Source organism: Heterocephalus glaber, unplaced genomic scaffold (genome assembly GCF_053883595.1).
Source record: "Heterocephalus glaber isolate CG9 unplaced genomic scaffold, H.glaber_assembly_v1.0 deba00001788, whole genome shotgun sequence".
NCBI classification, from domain to species: domain Eukaryota; kingdom Metazoa; phylum Chordata; class Mammalia; order Rodentia; family Bathyergidae; genus Heterocephalus; species Heterocephalus glaber.
Window position 1 is genome coordinate 754,431 of NW_028258471.1, and position 23,080 is coordinate 777,510.

The 23,080-nt window shown below is 37.2% G+C and overlaps 1 protein-coding gene and 1 non-coding gene across 3 annotated transcripts in view; both read right to left on the reverse strand.

The window, feature by feature from the left end:
- Cert1 (ceramide transporter 1) overlaps positions 1 to 23,080 on the reverse strand; it is a 73,544-nt gene that overhangs the window by 42,476 nt on the left and 7,988 nt on the right. For both annotated transcript variants that reach the window (XM_087203167.1, XM_087203166.1), the window contains exons 3-4: positions 19,322 to 19,405; positions 906 to 1,063 (exon numbers count right to left, since the gene is read on the reverse strand). In XM_087203167.1, the coding sequence (XP_087059293.1) occupies positions 906 to 1,063; positions 19,322 to 19,405 (242 nt within the window). The remainder of the gene's footprint in view (positions 1 to 905; positions 1,064 to 19,321; positions 19,406 to 23,080) is intronic.
- LOC147820882 (signal recognition particle RNA) lies at positions 21,073 to 21,373 on the reverse strand. The gene has a single exon (XR_015448083.1).

A 23,080-nucleotide genomic window follows, 5' to 3' on the forward strand; every position in this document is an offset into this window, starting at 1 on the left:
AAAATATAATCTCCTTAAATACACAGTGCTGTTAAAATCCTCTGGCCATTCTACTGGGTGACACTGTTCTCCTTTAGGGTCTTGTTCAAATTGAAAGATCTTCAAACATTACAAGCAACAAAGCTTTTTGATGAATAAGGTTCTGACTGATGTCTAGCTTGGTATACAACAGAGCTGACATATCAGAGTAGAGAAAAATTTCCTTAACTCTGTTACTTAACACTTTGGACAAGTTTCTGGGTTCAGTTTCTTTTTGGACCCAAACTTGATTGTCTAAGGTATGTTTTCACTTCTGACATTTTATTAAAGTTGAACTAAAAATAGAAGTTTTCCAACTAAGAAAATTTAGTGAGCCATATTTCATGCAAAAGTAGTCAGCCATATTCACCCTAAAAACTAGAGGTTCATACTATAACATTATCAGTGCTGCTGATTAAACAAAGGTGGGAAAACAGGAGCAGAGGGCAAATATTCAAACTATATAATGTATGTTAAATGATATCACATTGAGCACGGGAAAAAACACATGGCTATGAGTGTAATAAGTAAATGTTTAACTTTATCAACTGTTTAAATTAGCTCATATAACTTAAATATGGTTTCATACTTCACACACTAAAGGTAAGCAATGCTAAATGGTTCATCACTTCTATTCCAAAGCATTACTAATACCATCATAAAAATATTAATGGTAAAATCACTCTAAAAAAGCATATTGCATAATAACTAAATAACTGAGGAAAATGGGTTTAAGATTTCCAAAGTGTCAAAGAATTAGTACCACCTGGTACTTTTATTAATCCAATGAACTCTTCCCTAGGAACTTAGATTAGTTTAAATGTTCCAATTAAATATAAAAAAATAAAATCTGATTATTTTTAAAAGAAAGAAAAAAGTAGTCTTACCTTATCTAGTCTCTTTTGCCAGCTGTCCTCACGTTTTACCATTAATTCAATACAATGAGAAAGTGTAGCAAGGATTCCAGCAGTAGTTGCCTTGAAGGTTATTGCTTCCCCTTTAAAGTCTATACCATTGATTCCTTTTGGTGTTACATGTGGAAATACTGAAAAAGAAAACATTCACTGAAAAGCTTTCAAATGAAGAATTATTCATCATAATTTAAGATTAGAAAGTTTTGATCATTTTCCTCCTGAGGACTAACATTTAAAGTATCTCCTCCCTGCTCTATGAGCAGGGCTTGGTGCCTTCAGCTCCTCTTTTCCAGACTTTACTTCCTGAAATCTATTTGCTGTGCTGCACCCAGTGAATCAAGTGGTAGGAGGAGTAATCCTTTAACAATAACACTCTGACAGCTTAGAGAGGAACCTAATTATGGCAAGAACCACCTTACAATTTAAGAAATCTAGAATTAAAAAATATCCAGAGATAAAATATAGAATTTTATAAGGAAATTTAAAAGTAAATATTCAAATTTAGGTACAGGACCAACACATATATTAAACAGCTTTTATAATTACATTTTATAATTCTGATTCATGGTTAACCTTTGAATTAAGTGAAAAATCTTAAAACTCAAAACATTCAAATGAAAATAACATCTTATTCTATAGCTAATAAAAATTATTCTGATAGAGCCCTTATATAAATGAAATGATACTTCTGACTTCAAAATCTCATATAGAGATTGGACAGTAAAGGTGTAATTTGTAAGAACAAAGTGCTAAACTGTACTTCATCAAAATTTAAAAATTTTTGCTATAATTGCCACTGTTAAGAGAATGAAGAGGTTCAAGTCACAGACTGGAAGAAAACCTTTGCATGGCATATATTAATCAAGAACTTGTATCCAGAAGATACCAAGTAACCTCAAAATAGAACAGTAAGTTAGGTAAATAACCAATAAAAAAATTGAGCAGCTGGGCATGGTGGCACATGCCTATAATCCCAGCACTCAGGAGGCTGAGGCAGGAGAATCACTGCAAGTTTGAAGCTAGCCTGGGCTACACAGTGAGTTCAAGGCCAACCTGGACTACTTGGTGAAACCCTGGAGAGAGAGAGAGAGGGAGGAAGAGAGGGAGAGAAAGAGAGAGAGCAAGCAAGCAAAAGATGTGGACACATTTCACCAAAAAAGAGATATAAAACCACAATAAGCACTGCATATGTATTAAAAATATCTGAAATTTAAAGTCTGACCATGCCAACTGTTGGTAAAGACGTGGAAAACTGGAACTCTCATTTAAGACAGTTGAAAAACATTTGGCCTCAGTGGTTCTGGCGCCTGACTTGCAAGCACAAGGTCTCGAGTTCAATCTCCAGTACCAAAAACAAAACAAAAAACAAACCCTGAATATTTGGGCCGGGAATTTAGCTCAGTGGTTCCACTGCCTGCTTTGCAAGCGCAAGGATCCGAGTTCAAGCCCCGGTACCAAAAAAACAAAAACAACAACAGAAAAAGCATTTTGGCAGTTTAAGTTAAATGCACATCTACTACATGATTCTGCCATTCCACTTCTTGGTATTTATCCAAACAAAATAATATGCTTGCCCATGCAAAGGCTACAGGGATGTCCCCAGCAACTTTATTTGTAATAGTTAAAACTGTAAACAACCCACCTGTCCACTAAAAAATAACAAATTGGATCCCAAACTGTGGTATTATCTATGTAATAGAACACTTCTTGGCTATGAGAAGAAATCAATTACTGATACATACAATGAAGAATCAAAAACTAAAAAGGACAGGTGAAACAGAACACATGAATCCAATTATATTAAGTTCTAGAATATACAAACTCATCTACAGTGACAGAACATAGATGAGTGGTTTTAAGTGAATGAGGTAAGGGGAAGCACATGATGAAGTGAATGGAAAAACAGAAACATTAACCAGCTTGTGCTGATAGCGTCATGAAAATATCCAGACATCAAATTGCACACTTTAGGTAGTTTGTCAGTTACATTTCAATGAAACTTTTAAAAAAGAGGTTTTCTTTATAAGACTAGAAACCTTTTCTATCATTATACTGTCTGTATTTTCTTTTCTTTTCCTTTTTTTTTTTTTTGGTACTGGGGATAGAACTCAGGACCTTGTGGTTGCGAGGCAGGTGGCAGAACCACTGAGCTAAATCCCTGGCCCTATAACGTCTGTATTTTCTCTCCCTCTTATCAAACACCATTTTGTTAAAAAATTTTTATTAAATATTAACTTATAAATTCAAATTTGTATAAAAGAATGTTGCTACTACAATAGGCTGTTACTGCTAAATGTTTGCTAATTTATATACTAACAAGATGAAAAAAGTAAGAAATATCTTTGAAAAAACCCCTAGAATGCAGAAATGTACCTTTAGCTGCACTAAACTACATCAAGAGACAGCCACCCCAAATCCTGCATGGAACAAAGCAGGAGTTATATAACCAATCTGTAAGTTTTCATACAGCTGACAAAATAAAGATCTCACACAGTAAGGTTTTTAAAATAAATTTTTTTCATGTTGTATCTGTTTGAAAAATAACTGTCATGAAGACAAAGCCGTATCTTAATTTGTCATCCACTAGGTTCCTCTAAATATTGGCACTTTGATTTTTAATCTTTATGGCAAAACGTTAGCAAAAATCCCAAAGTACTTAATATTTTTAGATGAGCTCACTCATCAGAATCTCTCCACTGAAGATAAGGGGAAAATGTTCTTTTTTGTTAATTTTGAGATGGAATCTTGTTAAACTGCCCAGGCTAGTCTCAAACTAATGGACTCATGACTCAGGCTCTTGAGCAGCTGAACTACAGGTGTGTGCCACCATAGCCAATGAGAAAATGCTCTTAAAGAGATTGGGGACATGACTTAAGTTCCTCTGGGAAAATGATACACTACAGTACAAGAAAGTTCTAAGTATACAACAGTGCATATGAAGGGCATAAATTGCAAACAATCTATAAATTTAGATTTACAAGTAGGCTCCAAAGATTATCATTCAGATTTATAGTTTAACTCTGACCTTACACACTTCAAAACTCTTTCAAAGGTATTACTACCCAGAAAATCAAGGGATCTGTAAGCTAATATAAACATATCAAGAATAAAAACAGATGCTGACAGAAGTGAAGATTTGGAAATTCTTCATTTTGACTCTTGCACTCTGCTTTGAACAGCAGACAACTTTGCTTCAATTTCTGTGCCAGTTTTTCAACTTCACCACATAAAGTATTCTAAATGACTATATAGGGGACAGAAAATAAAGAGCAACTGGTGGAGAAATTCCTCTGAACATACAGAATAGCAACTCTGGGGCAGGGATTTAGCTCAGTGGCACCATGCCTGCCTCACAAGTGCAAGGTCCTGAGTTCAATCCTCAGTACCAAAAAAAAAAAAGCAACTGTTTAAACCTCTCATGTGTCTACTAAGAGAAAGAGGGAACGGGGCCAAAGACTATGGTCCTGGTATCGATCATACCAGGATCAAAAAACATTGGTTTTGGACTACTGGCCTATTTTAGATACAATTATTCTAACAAAATAAGCCACAGCTGGTTTAAAAACCAAGTATTCATATATGAAAAGTCTTTGAGCTTAAATGGGTTAAATGTAGTATGTGGACCAAATTTTGTGTTCTGATAATTAGTATATGAGCAAGCACATGGAGAGTAAGTGTATGAAGAAAGAGCAGACAGGAAAATATCAATACTTTTGATGATCAATGCACATTCAATTAATATGAAATTTTTTTCTCAATGAGTTTCAAGAAGAGTACATTTTGAATATATCAATTAATATATATCAATTAATATTTACCTTTTTATTTTATATAGTAGATGACATGGGAAAGGGTTCTTGTAAATGACTTACAAAGTAGGAAACTGTCAGAAAGTACGGCTAAAATATAATTAAATGTGAAAACTGACAAATATAATACATATAAAAAACACACAGGAAGCCATTTTCGACATTTAATTTATCATGATGACGGTTTATGAACAGGAAATTTTGGTACCATTATTATTCATGGCAAATACAAAGAAACAACAGACTTTAGATTGATTTAATCTGAATTTAGGGTCACCCAAAATCTGAGTTTTAAGATTCTTTGGTGTTTTGCAATATAGTTTTACTGAGATATAATTTCCATACTGTAAAATTCACTCATAATACATGAAATTCAATGATTTTTAGTATACTCAGAGTTGAACAACCATTGCCATTACCAATTTTAGGGCATTTTCATCAAACTTTCCTAAAATCCTAGATCTGTGATAGTGAACCTATGGTACATGTGTTATTGTGTTTTTCTTTTAAGACAAAAGATGTTAATGTAGGCACAGGAAAAGACTTTATGAACAAAATCTCAGTCGCACAGGAATTAGCACAAAGAATCAAAAACTTGGATCTCCTCTTATTAAAAAGCTTCTGCACTGCAAGAGAAACCGAGTGAAGAGACAACCCACAATCTGGGAAAAAATTTTTACCAGCTGTTCCTCAGACAAAGGTCTACTATCTAGAATACATAAAGAACTTAAAAAAAAAAGACCTCCCAAATTTAAAGATCCAATCCAAAAATGGGCATCTGAAATGCAAAGATGTTAATGTAGAGTTGTTTTTTCTAATTGCAAACCTCAGTATTCAGGTTTAACGGCAGTGTTGGCACTTTGTGATAAGTGGGTTTTAGGGTACAGTTTGGGCACCTGATCTCTAAAAGGTTCGCCATCACCGGCTTAGAGTCACCATCAGTCACTTCCCAATTTCCCCAAGCACCCTGTCCCGTCCTAGGCAATCACTAATCTGCCTTCTACCTCTGCGATTTGTCTCTTTTGGACATTTCATATAAACAAATATATAAAAATGTTTCTTTGTGACTGGATTCCTCTACTTAGCATGTTTTCAAGGTTCATCCGTTATATAACTGTTTGCAAACAACTTGGTTTGCAAACAAAAGTGTTAGGCAAATTTTGCTTCTGTTTCCAAACTCCGAATTAGGTGACAAATACGACCATGTCCATCTTCCCCCCACAAAAACGAATGGAGCCATCTTTCTCAAAATTGTAAAACATTTTGTTTCATTGGTGGGGAAACATTTGGGTTTTCATTTTTTGGCTGTTATGCATAATAATGCTATGAACACTGATATACATGTTTTTGCATGGACTTAAGTTTTCATTTCGTTTGCAAATATAACTAATAGTGGAACTACTACATCTAACAATAACAACCTCACCCACACTGCTGAACTTCTTTCTGATGACAGTCACTGTAACAGATATTAAGTGGTATTTCATGGCATTTTCCTCATGGTTAATGAAATAGGATCTTTTTACTTATTTGGCTATTAATGTATCTTTTTTGGAGATGTGTCTTCAGATGCTCTGCCTATTTTCAAATTGAGGTATTATTGATTTGTAAGAGTTCTTTATATATTTTAGAAATAAATTCATTACCAGATATATCACTCACAAGTGTTTCTCCTGTTTTGTGAGATATTTCATTTTTGATGATATCCTTTGAAGCACAAAATTTTTAATTTTCATAAGGGTCAACTGATCTTTCTTTGCTTTGTCATTTGTATTTTTGGTATCACATCTAAGAAGATTTTGTTTAACCCAAGGTCATGAAGATTTACTCCTGTATTTCTTCTAATAAAAGTTTTTATCTATTTACAGTTAATTTTTGTATTTGGCATGATAAATAATTCAACTGCATTCTTTTGCATATTGATACCCAGCTGTTCTAGCATCTTTGTTGAAAAAACTATTCTGCCTGCTGAATTGACTTGGCACCCTTGTGAAACAATTGATTGGCTGTAAATGTAAGGGTTTATTTCTGGTCTCTCAGCTTATTCCATTGATTTATATGCCTATCCCTTATACTAGGAGTATATACTGTCTTGATTACTGTTGCTTTGTAGTAAGTCAAGAATACTTTTCTTTTTTTGGTACGGGGGAGCGAACTCAGTATCTTGCACTTGCGGAACCGCTGAGCTAAATCCCCGGCCCTATACTTTTTTTTTTTTTAAGTACAAGGAACTGAACCCACGGCATTCACACTGAGCTTCACTCCCCAACTATGATAGTTATTTGTGTCCACTTGAGTAAGAAGTGTTCAACTGATTGAATTAGCATGCCTCTGGGTGTGGCTGAACGGATTTACTGAAGACAGAAGGCTCACCCTGGGTGTGAGTGACACCAACCAACAGATTTGTAGTCTGAATGGAATAAAAGGGAAACAAAAAAGGAAGGCTCACTTCTTTTTCTTTGGAGATCCATTCTTTGCCTGGCTTCCTTTGTCTGTCTCCTGGCTTCCAGCTCAGCCTCTTTAGCCTTCCAGTGCAGACCCTTTGGCTTCCTGATACAGACTCACGTGGAATTCTCTAGGCCTTTGACTTTTGACTGGATCCTTCAGATCTTCAGCATGCAGACAAGACTTTTGCACTCTTCCACACCTGCCTCTGCAGGGAGCCATTGTAAGCTTACCTTGTATATCCTTATATAATTATATTAAACTGATTCTTTAGTGAGCACTGACTGATACAGATTTTGGTACCGGGAGTGGCTCTAGAGAAACAGAATTGTAAAGATGAAATTCTTTAATGGCTTTAGTGCTCTCTGGAGTTAGCTCTCTCATTTGATAAGACCTAAAGATGCCATGGTCTCTCCTGATAATGTGGGGAATAATGACAGTTCGTGGTACGAACTGTTTAAAACAATGTAGATACATTTGATTATCCTAACTCACCTAATTCACTTCTGAGATGCAAGAAATACAGTGACTCCATATATGATATTTTTGAATATTTTTGGCAGAGTAGGAAATATAATAATGCTGGCTGGTTGCTCTTAGTACCTCTGGACAAACTAGTGAAGGAAAATAATGAGCTCAAAACACAGGAAATCTAAAGTCTTCTAACTATGAAGACAAACTAATAAAGGAAAAATAAGGGGCTCAAAGATTCAAATTCCCAGCTCCAGACACATGAAAAGAATCTAAGTTTCTAACTGTGTCTTGAAAGAGAACCTCCTATCCTTAAGGCACAGGGCTGAGATTGCAGAAAACCGATCACAGGCCCTCTTAATTTGATTTGATGTTCAGGCTTCAAGGTTATCTGAAGTAAAGGTGAGGACACTGATCAGGAAAGAATAGGATCCCATAACTGGGAGGGAAATGTTTGGGAGGATCCTGACAAGACTGGGGATGTTGAGCTTCTAAATGGTAATGAGGTTATTCTGCCTGAGGAAGAGATTTCCCTAACCACAGTTGTGTAGGCAACCCCCATCCTCTGCGGTATAGGCCTCTCCTATACCTGCGGAAACTAATCTTGTGTTGAGTAAGCTATGATAATGCTGACATTCCTCAGGGCCCACCCTCATCACCTACTCTAGTCTCTAGGCCTATAACCAGGCTCAAATCAAAGAAGGCTCCTAAAGGTGAGGTACATAGTGTGACTCACGAGGAGGTGTGCTACTCTCCCAAGGAATTTCTTGAATTTTCTCTTACAACCAGAGGCCTGATGAGCAAGTGTGGGAATGAATTTTAGGGATGTGGGATAATGGTGGCAAAAACATACATCTGGATCAAGCTGAGTTTGTTGATATGGGGCAGTTAAGTAGAGCAGCTTGTGGAGTAAAAGAAGGTGTTAATAGTTTACTTGGCTGGTTGGCAGAAGTGTGGATCAAAAGATGGCTTAGGTGAATAAGTTAGAGGTGCCTGGTATTCCATTGTTTACAGATGATGAGGGGATTCAAAGGGTCAGGCAAATGGGAATGCTGGAGTAGGTTTGCCATGTTAAATCCAATCCTCCACACTGAGAGATGATCCAGAAAATGTACCCTCCACCTTGAGAAACAGATTTGTGAGGGGAGCACCAGCATTCCTAAAGAGCCCTGTCAGGTCTGTATGCCAGACCTTACAGTGGGGAATATGGTTACTTAACTGGGAAACTGAAGGACAATGGGTTTAACTGGATCCCAGAGTGTTAGGGGTAAGTGGTAGCACTTAACCACCAAAGGCAGGCTACACGCACTCACCATGGACAACAGAAGCAGAACAATGATCAGATGGTTTGATATGAGTAGACCTATGGCTTTGGCTGATTAGCCATGGTTTTCCCAAAAGTAAAATAGGAAACCTACTAAAATTTTACTGGATGTATATAATCAAAAAAATTTAAGGGCAAATGAGCAGAAACCTAGTCAAATCTCAATAACAGAATTACGGCCCCTCAACCAGATCTCAGATTTGAGCCAGTTTACAGACCCAGAACCCCTTGAAATGAAGAGGAGAGTGGGGTCCCCACGAGGTAGGACCCTGGTGCACCACCAAAAATTTATAATCAATCTTTCTCCCATACTTCCCCAAAGGGACCTAAGGCCTTTTACCAGGGTAACTGTACACTGGGAGAAGATCAGACATTTCAAGGACTACTAGACACTGGTTCTGAACTAATGTTGATTCCAGGAGACCCAAAACATCATTGTGGCCCTTCAATAAGAGTAGGGGTCTACAGTGGAACAGATTAGAAAATGCAGAAACAACGCCAGACACACTCAGCCATCTCATCTTCGACAAAGGAGCCAAACACCCTCACTGGAGGAAAGATAGCCTCTTTAATAAATGGTGCTGGAAAAATTGGACTTCAACTTGCCAAAGATTAAAACTAGACCTGTATCTCTCACCATGCACTAAACTAAAATCAAAATGGATTAAAGATCTAAATATTAAAATAGAAACTCTGAACCAGTTGGAAGAGAGGTTAGGTAGAACCCTTGAAGACATCGGTGTAGGAAAAGATTTTATGAACAAAACCTCAGTTGCCTGTGAACTAGCACAAACAATCAACAAACGGGATCTCTTCTTATTAAAAAGCTTCTGCACAGCAAGAGAAACCACCAGCAGTGTGAAGAGACAATCCACAATGTGGGAAAAAATCTTCACCTGCTCTTCCTCAGACAAAGGTCTACTATCTTGAATCGATAAAGAACTTAAAAAGATCAGACCTCCCAAATTTAAAGACCCAATCCGAAAATGGGCATCTGAAATGAACAGACATTTCTCAGACAAAGAAGTAGAAACAGCAAATAAATACATGAAAAAATGTTCAACATCACTGGTCATTCGAGAGATGCAAATGAAAACAACGCTGAGATTCCACTTCACTCCAGAAAGAATGGCTGCTATCATGAAATCAACCAATAACAAATGCTGGCGGGGCTGTGGGGAAAGAGGAACCCTGCTCCACTGCTGGTGCGAGTGTAGACTGGTGCAACCACTGTGGAAATCAGTATGGAGATACCTCGAAGAAGTAGGACTGGAAATCCCATTTGACCCCGCTATTCCACTGCTGGGTATCTTCCCCAGAGAATTAAAAGAATCATACCACAGTGATATATGTGCACCCATGTTCATAGCAGGGCAGTTTGTAATAGCTAAAACTTGGAAACAGCTCAAATGCCCATCAACTGGAGACTGGATAAAGAAAATGTGGTTGTTTTATGAAATGGAGTACTACTCAGCCATAAAAAATGAGAAATTAGAGACATTTATAGCTAAGTGGATGCACACTGAGGCAATACTCTTAAGTGAAATAAATAGGACACAGATGTGTAAATACCGAATAGTTTCTCTGGTGTGAGAAATTGAAAGTGTAAATAAGGACAAAATGTATAATAGGTCATGTGAAATAGGAAGAAAAGAGGCAAAGGGGAAGGAAGTGGGAGGGCTAAGGGAAAGGATAGAAGGGAATGGGATTAATATGAGAAAATGGAAAAATAGGAACAAAATTTTTGTAAATAGGGAGGGCTGGAGGGGTTGAAGGGAGGGCTGGGCAAGGGTGAAGAATAAGAACCAAGAGAGACTGTGTAAAGGTGCAAATTTCCAATGATGAATGTCATTATATTGTATACCTAAAATGTACCAATTATTAGAATGAATAATCGATAATGTAAAATAGGAATAAAAGGTCCAAAGGGGTAGGGGTAGTGGGAGGCACAGGGGAAAGGAAAGAAGGGAAAGGAAAAAATGCTGAGAAATGGAAAAAATGGAAATAAAGTCTTTGTAAATAGGGAAGGGTGGAGGGCGTGAAGGGAGGGCTAGGAATGGGGAAAAAATAAGAATCAAGATGCATTATATAAAGGTACAATTCCCAATGAGAAATGTAATTGTGTTGTATACCTACAATGTACCAATAAAAGAATACAAAAAAAGAGTAGGGGTCTATGGATGTCAGGTGATCAACAGAGTTTTAGCAAAGGTCTGGCTCACAGTGGGTCCTCAAACTTATCCTGTAGTCATTTCTCCTATTCCAGAATGCACAAATGGGATAGATATACTTAGTATTGTACTTAGCAGAACCTCACATTGTTTCCTTAACCTATAGAGTGAGGGCTATTATGGTTAGAAAGGCCAAATGGAAGCCATTAGAGTTGCCTTTGCCTGGTAAAATAGGAAACCAAAACCAGTATTGCATCCATGGAAAGGTTGCAGAGATCAGTGCCACTATCAAGGACTTGCAAGATGGAGGGGAGATAGTTCCCACCACATCTCCATTTAATTCTCTCATCTGGACTGTACAAAAGGCAAAGGGGCCTTGAAGAATGAAGGTAGATTACTGTACAATAAATCAAGTGGTGACTCTGATTGCAGTTGCTTTATCAGATGTGGTGTCCTTGCTTGGGTAGATTAACACATCTCCAGGCACTTGGTATGTAGCTACTGATTTGGCAAATGCCTTCTTCTCTACACCTATCCATAAGGCTCATCAGAAACAATTTGTTTTCAGCTGGCAAGGCCAGCAGTACCCCTTCACTGTCCTACCTCAGGGTTATACTAACTCTCCAGCCCTGTGTCACAACTTAGCTAACAAGGATCTTGATCACCTTTCTCTCCCACAAGGTATCACACTGGTCCATTACATTGATGATATTATTCTGATTGGACCAAGTGAGCAGGAGGTAGCAACCACTCTGGAATCGTAAGGCATTTGTGAGTCAGAGGATGGGAAATAAACCCAACTAAAAATTCAAGGTTCTTCTATCTCAGTGAAACTTTAGGAGTCCAGTAGTATGGGGAATATGGAGATATCCATTCTAAGATAAAAGAAAAGTTATTGTATCTGGCTCCTCCTACAAACAAAAAAGAGGCACAATGCCTAGTGGGGCTATTTGGATTTTGGAAGCAACACATTCCTATTAGCTGTTTTACGCTGAACCATTTACTGAGAGACTTAGAAAGCTCTTAGTTTTGAGTGGGGCCCAGAACAACAGACAGATCTGGTACAGGTCCAGGCTGCTATGTAGGCTGCTCTGCCACTGGCTATATGATCCAGCAGATCCAATGGTACTTGAAGTGTTGATAGTAGGTAGGGATGCTGTTTGGAGTTTCTAGCAGGCTCTCATAGGTGAACTGTAGTGGAGGCTACAGGATTTTGAACAAAGGCTCTGACATCATCTGCAGACAACTACTCTCCCTTTGAAAAGCAGCTCCTGGGCTGCTACTGGACCTTAATAGAAATTTAACCTTTGAACATGGGACACTAGGTTACCATACCCATCATGAGCTTGGTTATTATCTGATCTACTGAGTCATAAAGTTGGACAGAGGAGGTCCAGGGGGCACAAATAAGTTACATAAAGAAGTTGCCCAGATGTTCATGGTTCCTACTCCTCTGCTATATTATCTTCCATCTCCCTGAATGCACCTATGGCCTCATGGAGTATAACATACGATCAAATGTCAGAGGAAGAGAAGGCTAGGGTCTGGTTTATGGATGGCTCTGCAAATTATGTAGGCACCACCCACAAATGGACAGCCACATTACAACTCCGTTCCAAGATATCCCTGAAGGATAGTGAAGAGAAACCTTCACAGTGGGCAGAACTTCAGACAGTGCACCTGGTAATATACTTTGCCTGGAAGAAAAAATGGCCAGTTGTGCAACTGGGTACTGATTTACGGGCTATAGCCAACAGTTTGGCCAGACAGGATTTAGAAGGAACATGACTGGAAAATTGGTGACAAAGATGTTTGGGAAAGAGGTATGTGGACAGACCTCTCCATATGGGCAGAGGATGTAAAAATATTTGTATCCCATGTAAATGCTCACCAAAAAGTGAACTCAGCAGAAGAGGACTTTAATACAGACATTCTTTAACAACTGAGTTCCAGTCCTGCCACTAGATGGTTAAATGAACTGGCTGCTAGCTTTAGGGGCTCCTAGAGATTTATTAGTATTTTCTCTGTAGATGATCATTTCATCTACATATAAAGGTTTTACTTCTACCTTGCCAATCCTATCCTAACTGTGTCAGTTTATTGCCAGACTATTTTGGTTTGGGCCTATGTTTCAAAGTTTAATGGACAGATGAAGAGTGGGCATATCTGCCCTTATTTCCCACCTTAGGGAGAAAGCATTGTATCTTCTCCATTCATATAAAGTGTTCTCACTGGAAGTATGGAGTACATATCTTATCTGCTGAGAAGGTTCTGTTCTATTTCTAGTCTCCTGATAGCTTTTACCATGAACAGCTGTGGAATTTAGTCCGATACTTTTTCTCCAACTAGTGACAGGATCATATGGCTTTTTCCTTTCCTCTGTTAAAATGATGACTTTTGGGGGTGGATCTTCCAATGCTGAACCAACACTGCCATCCCTATAATAAAACCACTTTCTACATACTGCCTGATCTGACTTGTAATTGTTTTGGTAAACAAATTTCTATCTATGTTCATACACTTTTTTCTTCTATTATCTTTATCCAGTTTTAGGATTAGCACAATGTTGATTTCCTAAAACGAGGGGAGAAGTGTTCCTTTTTTTTTTCTGCTTTAAATGTTTGATATAATTTATCAGTTAAACTGTGTATGAACCTGTTGTCATACAGGTAGGTTTTCAAGCTAGGAATATACTTTCTTTAACAGGTGCTATTCAAATTTTGTATTTCCTCCAGAGTCAGTTTCATTAATTTGTCTTCCAAGGTACTTCTTAGAAGTTGTCAAATTTATTTCAAAAAAGATTTCTGTAATATGCTTTCTATATCCTTTTAAATTCTGTAAAATCTGCAGTAATGTCTCCTAAATCTTGATATTGTAATTTAAAAAATGTATAACTGATAATGTGAAATAGGAAGAAAAGGTCTAAAGGAGTAGGGGAAGCGGGAGGGATAGGGGAAAGGAAAGAAAGGAAAAGAAAAAAATATGAGAAAAGGAAAAAAATGGAAACAAATTCTTTGCAAATAGGGAAGGGAGGGCAGGGGAAGGGGAAAAAAGTAAGAACCAATATACTCATGAAAAGGTACAAGATCCCAATGATGAATGCAACTATATTTTATACCTAAAATGTACCAATAAACTCAATGGAAAAAAAAGATAAAATAAATGAACTGGTTGCTAAATAAGGCATTATATATAGTATGTATATTACAATATTCAGAACAAAGAAATGGTCAAAGAAAATTCCAACTTGATGACTTTGCTTTTATTTACATAACTCTTAGATGTAGCATTGCATAATAGAACATAAAACTATTACTGTACAATACAATCAGGAAAAACAATAGTACTATATAAACAAGGACACTGAGGGATACCCACTCGGGACCCCTCCTGCCCCTCAGGAGCTTTCCTATCAATAAATATCTTCCTACTTTTAATCTTCAAAAAAAAAAAAGGACACTGAGGCTCTGTAAACAAACTACACAGAACTGTACAAAAAAAAAAAAGATGGTTATAAACCTTAATAGTGTGCTTCAGTCTTAAGTCCAAACAGTCATTAAACATGTAGGTTGTTAAACAAGGAATATCTGTAATTAAGTGGATGGATAGGACGACCCATTCTGTTGAGAGCAGTCAACCTCTTTCTTCAGCCACCCTTGTCATTGCCCAGTTGGCTCATGAACAAAGTGGCCATGGTGTCAGGGATGGAGGTTATGAATGGGCTCAGCAAAATGGACTCCCACTCATCAAGGCTGATCTGGCTACAGCCACTGCTGAATGCCCAGTATGCCAGCATCAGAGACCAACACTGAGTCCTAGATATGGCATCATTCCCTGGGGCATAAGCTTATGACCTGGTGGCAGGCTGATTATATTGGACCACTTCTATCATGGAAAGGGCAGCTCTTTGTCCTTATTAGCATAGACACTTATTCTGGGTATGGATTTGCCTTCCCTGCACTTAATGTTTCTGCCAAAACTGCCATCCATGGACTTACAGAATGCCTTATTTACTGTCATGGAATTCCACAAAGCATTGCCTCTGACCAAGGAACACATTTTATGGCCAAAGAAGTGAGACAATGGGCTCATGCTTTTGAAATTCACTGGTCTTACCGTGTTCCTCATCATCCAGAAGCAGCTGGATTGATAGAAAGGTGAAATGGTCTTTTGAAGATGCAGTTACAGCACCAGCTGAATGGCAATAGCATGCAGGGTGGGGCAAGGGTCTTCAAAGGGCTCTTTAGGCCTTGAATCAGCATCCACTATACGGTCTTGTGTTTCCCACAGAGAGGATTCACACGTTCAGAAACCAAGGGGTGGATGTGGGAATGGTATCACTCACCATTATCCCTGTGATCCACTAGCAAAATTTTTGCTTCCTGTTCCTGAGACCTTATGCTCTGCTGGCCTAGAAGTCTTATAGTTCCAGACAAGGAAAGGATTGTACCAGGAGGCATAACAATGATTCCACTGAACTGAAAGCTAAGACTCCCCACTGATCATTTTGGTTTCCTCATGCCCCTAAGTAAACAAGCTAAAAAGGGAGTTACAGTGTTGGGAGGCGTCCCTGACCCAGGCTATCAAGGGGAAATTGGACTATTACTCCACAACAAAGGAAAGGAGGAATATACTTGAAGTGCAAAACTCTTAAGGCACCTCCTACTATTACTATGCTCTGTTATTGAGGTCAATGAGAAACTACAATACCCTGATCCAGGCAGGATGACAAATGGCCCAGTACCTTCAGGAATAAAGGTATGAGTCACTTCACCAGGGAAAGAACCAAGACCTGCTGAGGTGCTTGCTGAAGGCCAAGGGTAGAAGATCTACATACCAGCTACAACTCCATGATCAGTTAGAGAAACAAGGATTATAACTATAATAGAGCTCTCCTCATATGCTTATTTAACATAATGTTGAATAGGCTTAGTTCTTAAAAGTATTGTTAAACCTATTCATAATGTTCAAGTTATGAAATGTTAGGAGTAAGCATTACCTAAAGAAAATGTGCCTTTTATTTTGAGGAGGGAATTAGTGCATTTCCATGTGTACACTGAACAGTTGTACAATGTTAGACATCATTATGAACATGTCCTTGTACCTGGAAACTAAGTATGTTTTAAGGAAATGTGTCTGCTTGTCAAGCTGACAAGGGGAAGCTTGTGATAGTTAACTCTTGTGTCCCCGGGAGTAAAAAATGCCCAATTGCTTGGATTAGCATAGTTCTGGGTGCGGCTGGATGGATTTACTTAAAACAGAAGACCCACCCTGGGTGTGAGTGGCACTAATAGGCTTGTAGCCTAAATGGAATAAAAGGGAACAAGGAAGTAAGTCTTGCTTCTGTTTCTTTGGAGGTGTTCCCATCTTTGCCTTCACCTTTGATGTCTGTCCTCTGGCTTCCAGCACAGACTCTCTAGCCTTCTAGCACAGATCTTTCAGCCTCCTGATACAGACTCCCACAGGATTCTACAGTGAGCTCCAGGCCTCCAACCTTAGACTGGATCCTTTGGATCTTCAGTGCACAGACAGCCCTTTTGCATTCTCCCACACCTGACTCTGAAGGCAGCCTTTGTACATCTACCTTGTAAATCCTTATATACCTCTTTATATCTTATATTAAATGTTTCTCCAGTGAGCATTGACTTGATGCATCAGCCCATTTTTCACTTTGAGACAGGGTCTTGCTAAGTCACTTAGTTGCCAGGATGAGCTTGAACTTACAATCTTCTTGCCTCAGCCTCTGAACACTTATTCTGTTTTTTTTCAAGACTGTTTTGGTGACTCTGGGCCCTTTGCGTATTCATATGAATTTTAGAATCAGCTTGTTAATTTCCTTAAAAAATATACTGAGAGATTTTTATAAAGACTGCATTAAATATGTAGATCAATTTGAGGAGTACTGAATTCTTAACAATGTCAAGCATTCTGATTCATGAACATGGGATGTCTTTTAGATCTGAAGGTTTACGCTTTTTCATTAAATTTATTCCCCAAGTATTTTGTTGTTTCTGATATTATAAATAAAACTGTTTAATTTCACTTTCAGTTTGTTCATTTCAATTATTTAAAAATATAATTGATGTTTTGTGTTCTGATCTTATACTCTGAAAGCTTGTTGAAATAATTTATAGTCCTAATAGTTTTTAGGAGATTCATTACAATTTTTTTATACATCATCACAGCATTTGCAAATAGAGGTAGTTTCACATTTGGATGTCTTTTATTTTGTTTTCTTTTACAGAATCAACTTGAGTTTCTTTTTCTAGTCTCCTTGTTGTGGTCGTTATCTTTTATGCTGGAGTCTTTCTTCAAATGTCTAGACAGCTGGCTATTAGTTCTCATTAAGAGCCAGGATTTGAAGCTCTGTATAGACTTCATCAAGGATGATACAGTAGTAAGAAAGCTTTTTTCAATGGTAGAATCCCTCAATTCTCTCTTTATAGGTCTTTTCTCTGTGGCCAGCTTCTCCATAGTTCTCTTCTAATTTTGTAAGAAAATGCATCTCCAGTTGATGATATTTGAAAACAAGGTAAGGTAAAGAGGGTGGGGACTGCATCTTTCATACAGTCCTTGGTTATCAGCGCTCTGGGAGATAAGAGGGACTATGAGCAGAGAGATCTCAATAATCAGTATGTACATTTCTTTTTAATCACTTATTGATAGCACAGGATACCTATCTTTTGCTGTACCAAGTATTCCTGAATCTAGACTTTTCCAGTTCGATTTCTAAAAAAGAGATGTTTCCATTCAATTTTGGGAACATAGGTGAGATAGCTTGAGTCTATGTGGGATGGAGGATAATCCCTGGAAGTTTTAAAACTCTTTTCAATAATTTTTCTAATATATAAACAAAGTACTTTTTTCCATTAAAGCAGATTACTTATTGTGAAATTAGAATGTAACTCTAAATAACCTTCGTAAAATAGTTCTTTAATTCCACAAAGATATATTAATCTAGATGAACTGACAGGTTATAACATTTAGTCCCATAAGGAGAATTTTGATAATAAGCCATTAATACCAAGCTAGTACTTTACAAGAACAGTAAAAGTAAGTTTGAATGAAGAAAGAGAGCCAGGATGAAAATTAGAAACCAGAAAGAAGGAAACTCTGGGAGACAGAGAAGCATCATATTTTAACATCAATAAAGGAATATTCTATGATCTCTAAAATAGAAAATTATTTCTATGCTTAAAAAAAAACAACACATAGGGCTGGGGATGTATCACAGGGGTAGAGCATTTACTTTCCCAGCATGTACAAGGCTCTGGGTTCAATCCCCAGTACCACAAAACAAACAAATAAACAAACAAACCTCCAATGTATAGATGTACTTTAACTATAGATCTTACTTCATATTCTCATATAATTTCAGTAAAAATAAAAATATAATTAGATTAATTTTTTTTCACAAAGGCCTTTTTGTACTTAAAACATTTCAGAAATCCAATTTTTCTTAGGAGTATGTCAAAGATGAACACTGACTGTAATTCACAATAATGGGCTGGGGGTTTAGCTCAGTGGTTTTGCCGCCTGCTGCACAAGCGCAAGGACCAGAGTTCGATCCTCAGTACCAAAAAAACCCGAAAAACAAAAAAACACAATAATGAACAATTCAGAATTCCTACTAATAAGTCAGTCAATATAAATAAAGGAACAATTAATAAATCAGTATGTAAAATAAATCATCCTGCTCCTGGTCCTACAAGCAATTATGCTGTGAAATGAGAGCTGTTATCAATAGTTTTCTATAATTACACCAGTGTTTCAACAGTAGTTTATCAAATAGAGAAAAAAATGTACATTAAACCAAAAGAAATACATTCTAAAGAAAACATTAAAGTCAAGTTCCCTAAAAACATTTCTCCCCTAAGGGAAAAAAATTCAGTATTTAAAACCTGATTTTGTTAATACTGTTGAAGTAAATGAGCTAATGTTTGCAATTTAGAATGAGCGTTTGTTACACAGTGGACAAAGTTATACTACATCAGAAGGTGTATTTTACCAACATTACTTTTCTCCAAAGATATTTTAGCTAGGATTTCTGCAGTTCTATTGCTTTTTAAGCATTACTCAATCATGAACTATTCTTTGTTATATAATGAGTTGTTATATAACATCAGAAAGTATATTTTATCCAGATGAGGGGGAAAATGTATTACTTACACTTTTCTTTATTGCCATTGGTATTGTGCAAGAAGTCGCCATCAGAACGTGTTGTAGGAAAGTCATCTTCATCATCTTCTACCACTAAATAAAATAATTTAAGAATATTAGCATGAAAAAAGGAAATCAGTTTATTCTTATATTCAACCAAGTCAATACCCTTCAGATACTGTAAGTACAAGATCTTATTTATCTTTTGTATTTTTACTAGATATCAAGGTATGCTCAATAAATATAATTAAATAAGATATTATTTTGCCAGGTGGAGTGGCACATGCCTGTAATCCCAACACTTGGGAGGCTGAGGCAGGAGGATTGCTGGGAGTTCAAGGCCAGCATGGACTACATAGTGAGCTCAAGGTCAGCCTGAACTACATATTGAAACCCTATCTCAAAAAAAAGAAAAAAAAAAAAAAGAAAGAAAAAAAAGCTAATTATTTTAATTATCCATTCTTATTTGTAAAAGAGACAGCTATTAAGTAATAACTTATTTTTCACTCTTTGAAAGACCTAGAAGGGGGCTGGGGATGTAGCTCAATGGTTCTGGTGCCTGAGCCTGCCTGGCAAGCACAAGGTCCTGAGTTCGATCCCCAGTACTGCTCAAAAAAAGAAAGACCTAGAAGGGCTGAGCGGGGCTCTCAAAGGATATCTACATGCAGAAGATATCACAGCTAGTCTGAGTGTTTTAAATCTGAAATTTCTGTATTTGCAAGGAAAACAGAACTACTTCCAGATATGATATTTTCATTCATCCTACTGGGTACCTATGCCTAGAAATTATTTTATAACATCTCCAATTACAGAAAAAAAACTAAACTAAAAACAGAATTCTTTGTGTTTTCCTCTTGTATACCTTTCTTCTACTCCTTTTTCCATGCATTATACTTACTATATATACTACTCATAATGCAAATTTTTGAACCTCAATCCTCAACCTATTTTCTGCTTGTATCAAAATTTTTGTGGCATATTTTACAAGTTGAGCACCTATAATCTGAATATCTGAAATCCCAAATGCTGCAATGTTCAAAGCTTTTTGAGTGCTGACATGATGCTACAAGTAGAAAGTAACACATCCAACTTTAAGCACATAAAAAATACTATATAAAAACATCTCTACCTTATGTTTATTTGATGTATATGAAACATAAATGGATTCTGTGTTTCTACTTGGGTTGTATCCCAAAGACCTCTCATTATGTATATGAAAAATATTCCAAAATCCAAAACAAATTCAAAATCCTAAATAATCTTAATTCCAACTGTTTTGGATAAAGAATACTGTGTTATCCTTTGAAGGACTCTCTCCAGAAGGAATCTTCATTCTAAACTAATGTCACATACAATTTGGTACTTCTTTACCTAAGGAGTACTTTGGCTCTAGAAGGAGAACCATGTTCTCTTTACCTCTTTCCCCTATGGATGCAGAACCGAATTTGATACCTTATTTCCTCCCTTGACTAAATGGTAGGAATCACTATGAACATTTTTAATTACTGGACTGCTTAACTTTTCATCATTTGAAACCTTTGCCACTCGTTTACAATAATTTTTTCTAATTGCAATCTGCTATTATTTACTAATACCTGGTATTCACTTCTACCCAGCTGAATGACATCACTATCATTCGTACAGACTTCAATACCTATACTGAAACCTCTGCTGATACCTGAGTCCCAAGATTACTTTCCCAGATTCTATGGATCTTTATCTCATCCATTAATTGTAAATACGATAAATTCTGAGGATCCATTAGCATACTGCACTGCTGTTCTTAAATCAGTGTTCATTATCAGGTAAGATCCTGGCCTTAACTCAATATTACCTGATTAACTGCTTTTGACCTGGTCCGTTTCTGACCTAGGCCGGTTCACCTCTCCTTAGGCAATCTGATGGACCCTGCTCCCAGGAGGTCACCATATTGATGGCAAACTTAGTGCAGATACCCAATTGGCATAGCACACTGCAGCTCAGAACTCCTGGACTCAAGCAATCCTCCCACCTCAGCCTCTCGAGTAGCTGGGACTATGGGTGTGCACCACCATGCCTGGCTGATAAACTGCTTTTAAATGCTACTTAATGGCTTGCTATTTCACTTACCTCATTAGTACCTAATTTGACTTACAAAACATCACTTTCATATTCTTAACTCTATGGTCAGCTCCTCCTGTAATTTTATCATCATTCATGATTCACAGTCTCAATTTTGTTATCTCCAAGCAAGCCTAAAAAGTACACATTCTAGGATCACCCTCAACTAAACCTTCAACTCAACTTGGATCTAAATCTTCAATTTTAGAATTGCCAAATAAGGCTCTATGAACAGAGAATCATCCCACTTAAAACACACACACACACACACACACACACACACACACTCTCTCTCTCTCTCTCTCTCTCTCTCTCTCTCTCTCTCTTCTTGTTCATTTCTCTCCTACACAGCTTCAGAGAAAAAAATTTTGAAAAAAGTACTACTACCAGGGGATCTTTTTATTTATATTTTTTCCCCCTAAGAGATGGGGTCTTCCATATTACCTAGGCTGGCCTTGAACTCTTGCACTCAAGTGATTCTCCTGTCCTTGACAGAAGTGGTCCTTTGTAGCTAGGACTACAGACGAACACTACTCTACCTAGCTAAGGAGGGATGTACAACAATGCCCTTCAAGGAGTCTTTAATATATGAAAAACCCATTCCTGAAAAGCTTTTAGGTTCTAGATTGGGTGTGGACAAGTATAGTATTTATCATAGAAATCTTTTTCTTTACATTTATTTTCCTTGCATTTTTGTATTCAGATAAAAGTCATGGCTACCAACTGAACTTACAGTGCAACCATATGTAAATTAGTTCCCTGGCCTAATCTCAAAAAGATGATTTTCATGTACCCTTTAAGATCCTTACTTCACTTCTCAGGGTCTTTTCAAATATTCCTATTTTTTTGCATCTCATCAATGAAAAATTAATGCTGTTTATTATCTACCACTCATTTCTACTTTATCTTTTCTGTAACAACATATTTTATCATATTACTATACAGTAATTCTAGGTTTTATGTATTCTCACAAAGTGAAGGATGTACTTCCTTAAAAAACCAAAAGCTCTCTAAATAATATTTGTTTTGCCCTTTCTGCTGGCCTTTTCCATCTGTCTTCAGAGGCTTATAATGCTGGCTTCTATTTCTAATAGGAAGTTATCTACACTCACCTAGGAACTCTCCTTCATACCCAATACCCTGGGGTTCAACAGGATTATGGATGAAAATTATGATAAATTATTGCTTTTTCTTAAACACCCCCCCCACGATTCCAATAATTAGACAGGCACCTGTTTTATTTTTCCCAGCACACAAGTATTTCCCAGGAAATTAAATCTCTCAAACTACTCCCCTTCACCATAACTTCTGCCCCCGCAAAGACACAGCAACCTTTTTCAATGATTAGCTCTTTTAATACAATCTATTTTTATAAATCATCTCCATCTTCTGCTTTACTTCTTGACCCTATGCTTTTTGACACTGCTTATGCTTCCAGTGAAATTTCTACTTGCCAAGACTCTTGATGGGTCCCCATCTCTCTAACCATGTCTCCATTTTATTTTAAAACTCAAATTCCTTTTGCTTCTCATTCTTCAAGTCTCCTGCCTCAGATACCTGTCCTTCTACCATACTGTTAGGACTTCAATCTCATCCCCACCCCCCCATCCTGTACCAGGGATCAAACTCAGAACCTTGAGCTTACAAGGCAGGCATGGTGCCACTGAG